The sequence below is a fragment of the Rhagoletis zephyria genome, unplaced genomic scaffold (genome assembly GCF_001687245.7).
Source record: "Rhagoletis zephyria isolate East Lansing unplaced genomic scaffold, Rhagoletis_zephyria_1.1 Rzeph_scaffold_24839, whole genome shotgun sequence".
NCBI classification, from domain to species: domain Eukaryota; kingdom Metazoa; phylum Arthropoda; class Insecta; order Diptera; family Tephritidae; genus Rhagoletis; species Rhagoletis zephyria.
In genome coordinates, this window is record NW_016181897.1 from 1 (window position 1) to 6,103 (window position 6,103).

A 6,103-nucleotide genomic window follows, 5' to 3' on the forward strand; every position below is an offset into this window, starting at 1 on the left:
TTAACTAATTTTACGGTATTCAACCAAAAGCGAAAGTGATGAAACTAAAGGCAACAATGAAACTTCATCTCGAGTTATTATAGACAGATACAGTGGGCCGTATGAATAAAAACTAAGCAATTGCTTTTTCTTAAAATTTCATACCTTTTACTTCAATTTTGTTTGAATAAATTGAGTAAAAGATCTGAAATTTTAAGAAAAAGCAATTGCTTATTTTTATTCATACGGCCCAATGACTCAAAAAAGAGCCTGGTGATTGTTAATATTCTGGTAATATTCACAATGTTTTTCAAAAAAAAGTACCTATTTGTTATTTTTTTTGTATAAGAATATTTTTTTCCGCTTTAGCCAAATCCATATAAAAATCAAGGATTCAATCTATGTATATACAACATCTAGAAAAATTCAAAAAAATTTGGTCTAAATTTCGAATTCCCCACTCTTAATTTGTAGAACAATTTAAGGTATGGAGTTTTATAGTCAAGCGCACTTGTGCACAAGGGTATATTAACTTTGTTCGCATAACGGTCGTTTGTAACAGCCAAAACGAAGCGAGATAGATATGGACAAATGCATACATAAATGATCAGAATGAAAAGAGAAGTCGATTAAGCCATGTCTGTCTGTCCGTCCGTCCATCCGTCTGTACGTGTACACGATAACTCGAGCAAAAATTGAGATATCTCAACGAAATTTTGTTAATCTCTCAAATCTCATTTTTGCCACAACAGCGATTTAGGCGGTTTTGCAAAAACATCGACGATATGTGTAACATATACATAGGTAACCTCAAAATTTCAATTGACCCAAGAAAAATAAAGACATCCTCGTAATCAGGACGCCAAAATACACCATATCGATGGCTGAGTGGAAGATCGACCTATCTCGGCAGCCAGTTCGAAAGCACTCTATCTCAAAAAACTTTTCAAGAACGCCCTATTTCAGAATTTAATTGAAAAACACCCTATCTCAAAATTCGGTTCAAAAACGCCCTATCTCACTTCAAAATGTATTGAAAATATACTGATATAGGGCGTNTCTGAAATAGGGCGTTCTTGAAAAGTTTTTTGAGATAGAGCGTTTTCGAACTGGCTGCCGAGATAGGTCGATCTTCCACTCAGCCATCGATATACACTTTTCAAGCCTTTTGGATTTCTTTCTGTTGTATCGCGTTATTTTCGGTCCCAGCTAAAAGCACCTCACTATTGATGAAAATAAAACAAAAGTTAAAATATAGTTTATTAAGCAGTTTTTATTAAAGTTGTAATTATGTGTGTATGTGTATATGTAGGGTATGTATGCAATTAGGTTTACAAGTATATATTAGAACTATGCTTCTCTCTAACATTGTTTTATCGAAATATTACTACTAAATATATGTTCGTAAGTATGTTTGTAAGAATATTTATTGGAATCGAAGGAACATTCTTATTTTGATAATTGCCATTAATAATCGTTTTTAGTTGTTTTTTGATTACATTTTGCAAATCTTGTGATTACACAGATGCATAAAATTGTGAATAAATAATACGGCAGTTGCGGGAATTTGCTGAAATCATTTATTCAAAATATTGAATGTGCGAATAGTTCAACGCGTTTAATGCTCTGAAGTAATAAAACCCAGGTAATGTATTGCTTTAAAGCACTAAACACTTATGCATGAAGTAACATTTTGATTTAAATTTCAGTTGTATACTTTTTTGGAGAAAACGCGCAAAAAATTAAGTAAATTCACATTCTTTTGCTTCATAAGAATCGAAGTACTTAATACTTTGCGTTGCCTATAAACGATGAATAAGAATTCTTAAGATCTTAAGTGCACTCAAGCGCATCGCTCTAATTCGAATTTCATAGAAATATTTTAGAAAGATGCGTTGAAGTTATAAATCAATGTTTTTTTTTATCGACTGTTTACATTATTACACTTAAAGCTTACATTACATAACTCGAACTAAAACATGTTAGAGCAAATCCTATAAACACGCTACATAGTATACATATAAAAACGCTTATAAGGAAAATATGAACGCACAACATTTCAAACATACTGGTTATATATTGTATATGTATTTTTATGTATTATATAGTAATAAACTTCGAAGATGAGCTTCTATGTAATTAAGCAAGTAATAAAATTCAAGTCTTTAAAATTGACAAAAACGAGAACAGAAGACTTTATTGCCTTAATACTAAGCGGATTATTTTACTATTTAGAAAATTAAATATTAATATTTGGTTTAAATGACAAATTCGACTTATTTGCAACTTTTAATTATTATTATAATCTAGCACGCTATATAGCAGCGAAGTATTTTAAGTGTGCGTGGAAGTGATACACTTGCAACACATGAAAATATACTGGTTCACTACTTTTGAGCTACTGATCTTTCCGGTACCATGACTCGAAAATTCAACAACCGTACCAGCTCAGCACAAAAAAGAATTAATTTTAACTTGGCTGGCATAAACACTGACCAGATCACCGAAATTTTAAAACTACCAGAGCGGCTTGGATGTATTCATTGTCAGCTGCTGTAGTGAACCAGAAATACCACCCAATTCACGCAATTTCAATTTATAAAGAATTACAAATCTCAGATTAAGCTAAAAACTATAAATAAACACCTGGGTGTGCACAGTCGTAAGTAATAGTGTAACTTAAATAAAGAGGTAAAAATGAACGAGCCAAAANCACGCAATTTCAATTTATAAAGAATTACAAATCTCAGATTAAGCTAAAAATTATAAATAAACACCTGGGTGTGCACAACAGTCGTAAGTAATAGTGTAACTTAAATAAAGAGGTAAAAATGAACGAGCCAAAAATCTTTAAAAACCGCTAAGTGTATAGATGATTTTGAACGGTTAGAAGGCACTTTGCCGAGTTGCATTTATTTAAAAAAAAATTAATACCAAACTATTAGGGGAATCTTTGGAAAATACTGGCAGTAGGTGCTTATTTCTTCAATCAAAAAATGAACTCTCTAAAGCCTTTAAAAGTAATTTTTTCAATAACTAAGTCAAAGCTTTGGGGATATCATTTATTTTTAGAAACTATGAATTTTCGAATATGGACGTTGTTTTCTTGTTGTATAGAATGATAATCCAAAAGTATGCGAATTGAATCTATTTAAATAAAACGCATACTCAGCAAAGCACGGGCCTACCTGCAATTGAAACACATTAAAGCATACACACATATGTACTATAAATATTTTTATTTTGAANAGCCTTTAAAAGTAATTTTTTCAATAACTAAGTCAAAGCTTTGGGGATATCATTTATTTTTAGAAACTATGAATTTTCGAATATGGACGTTGTTTTCTTGTTGTATAGAATGATAATCCAAAAGTATGCGAATTGAATCTAATTAAATAAAACGCATACTCAGCAAAGCACGGGCCTACCTGCAATTGAAACACATTAAAGCATACACACATATGTACTATAAATATTTTTTATTTTGAGCCGAGGAAATAATAGATAAAAGCGCGCACTTCTAAATATATAAAAAAGCTACCTTAAGTGTGTATATGTAGTATAATTTGCTTTATATTGATAAGCGCATAATAAATATTGCTGTTATCGAATATAAACAGGAAGTTTTTTTTTTTTTTTTTTTTTAAGCGCATACGACTTTGCCACAATGGAAGCAACGAAATTGTATCGCACGTCAGCAAGTACTTTTTTTTTTGTATTAAATAATCGACAGTCCGGCCACTTATTCGATGAACAAATGAGTTATTTTTCGTGTTCATCTTCAATTGCGAAGTGCTTCGGCACAACGCTTATGCACGCGGGTCCATTACTAGCATTGAAAAGCTAAGTAGAAAGAGCGAATGCGCGCGCTTTCAATGTGCTTAATAATTAAATTAAGTGGATATCATTTAATTCCATGTAAACTCGATTCGCCTTTAAAAATTTTGTTATACCTAACCGCATTCAGTTTTGCCTGAAGGTATGCACACATTGCAAGCTTCAAAGATTTCTTTTTTACTATCAAAATACTTTGCTTTTACGAAATTTTCTTGTATTGTACATGAAAATACGCATATAGTCAAGCGTAAAGGTTTGCTCCTTAGAACACATACGACATTACGCTGCTTCAATATTTTCTTTCCAAACTAGTTTTCAATGTATTACATTTCAGTGAAATCCCTCGGGGCAGAGGTTTACTTCAAATCATTTTGTAGACCATTCTGAGTGCTTCTTAGTATTCNAATTCCATGTAAACTCGATTCGCCTTTAAAAATTTTGTTATACCTAACCGAATTCAGTTTTGCCTGAAGGTATGCACACATTGCAAGTTTCAAAGATTTCTTTTTTACTATCAAAATACTTTGCTTTTACGAAATTTTCTTGTATTGTACATGAAAATACGCATATAGTCAAGCGTAAACGTTTGCTCCTTAGAACGCATACGACATTACGCTGCTTCAATATTTTCTTTCCAAACTAGTTTTCAATGTATTACATTTCAGTGAAATCCCTCGGGCAGGGGTTTACTTCAAATCATTTTGTAGATCATTCTGAGTGCTTCTTAGTATTTTTTTTTATAATTAGTTCACTAGATTGATTAGACACTATCTTAAAATTATTTAAATGCGCTTAAGTGCATAGGTTTTGACTAACTGATTTGATTGATTTGCTAATAGGGGTTCCAATGAATGGTGTGTGTTGTAGGTTTGCGCGCGGGAGATAAGATAATGACAGAAATTCTAATGTATTTAATCACATTACCGATCCTCTTCCACACACACATACACATTCAACCCAAACACCGTGAGGGTATTCATACCAAAATTTGCTACAACACTACATTTATAAAGTCAATTTTCGCTTCACTTGTGCTACTCTCTGACAAGTATTACGTTCGTTCTATAATCTAATCTGATTACCGAATAAAATTGCGTTAGTTGTACGGCTATTAAAAGTTTACTTTGTCATCTTACTTTCTACCGCCTCGCTGCAATCCTGCCTACCACACACCGTGNACTCTCTGACAAGTATTACGTTCGTTCTATAATCTAATCTGATTACCGAATAAAATTGCGTTAGTTGTACGGCTATTAAAAGTTTACTTTGTCATCTTACTTTCTACCGCCTCGCTGCAATCCTGCCAGCCTACCACCAACCGTGTTCACTGCAGTGTTTACTGCTCCATTTTGTAGCTCACCGTCGACACCTTTCGGCGTATTATCGAATGTTGAGCTACNTTCACTGCAGTTTTTACTGCTCCATTTTGTAGCTCACCGTCGACACCTTTCGGCGTATTATCGAATGTTGAGCTACGTATCAGCGTTTGCTTCTTTTGCAGTTGTTGCTGCTGCTGCGTCGTTCGTTGACCCACTGTAGTCTTGGGCGCATTTAGTGCCGGCGACGACTTCGTTTGCTGCGACTTCAGTTTACTCACCACTGCAGCAGAGCCACGTGCTGCGCTGACGCGCGGCCCCTTTTGCTGGTCTTGCCGTATGCTTTTTGCGTCATTTACGCGCTTCCAAATGTTGGCGATGCGACTTTGCGCTTGATTGATTTTTGCCACTGCATTTTTTGTAGCATGCGCTGCAGCCGTTGTGGCGGTATCACGGCTGTTGAGATTTGAATTGCTGNCCTTCTGCTGGTCTTGCCGTATGCTTTTTGCGTCATTTACGCGCTTCCAAATGTTGGCGATACGACTTTGCGCTTGATTGATTTTTGCCACTGCATTTTTTGTAGCATGCGCTGCAGCTGTGGTGGCGGTATCACGGCTGTTGAGATTTGAATTGCTCCGCGTAGGAGGCGTCGTAGTCGATACGCGTGTAATGCGCGCTGCGCTGCTGGTCACACGTATGGCCGCATTGCTGTTGGAGCGCTGGGGCATGGCGGCGCTTGTAACTGCACTAGCTGTTGCGATTACTTTACGGTGTTTTGGTGAGCCTGATTTCGCAGCAATCGGTATTTTACGGCTGGTGGCTGCCGGGGTTGATTTTGAAGTAGTCACGGGGGCGGTACACTTTGTTGGCAGCTTTGAACTGCGTTGCGGGCTGCCGCCAGTTGTAGTTGTAGTGGTTGCAGTTGACGGTAATGTCGCTTTCACATCTGACACAACAACTGGAACTTGGCA

At 35.4% G+C, this 6,103-nt stretch overlaps 1 protein-coding gene across 1 annotated transcript; it reads right to left on the bottom strand.

The window, feature by feature from the left end:
* Positions 1 to 5,000: 5,000 nt before the first annotated feature.
* Positions 5,001 to 6,097, bottom strand: LOC108382021 (uncharacterized). The gene is made up of 3 exons (XM_017638418.1): positions 5,769 to 6,097; positions 5,217 to 5,609; positions 5,001 to 5,139 (listed from the first exon to the last, which is right to left on the bottom strand). The coding sequence occupies exons 1-3, from the start codon at positions 5,858 to 5,860 to the stop codon at positions 5,091 to 5,093; spliced, it is 534 nt and encodes a 177-aa protein (XP_017493907.1). The 5' UTR covers positions 5,861 to 6,097; the 3' UTR covers positions 5,001 to 5,090.
* Positions 6,098 to 6,103: the final 6 nt, after the last annotated feature.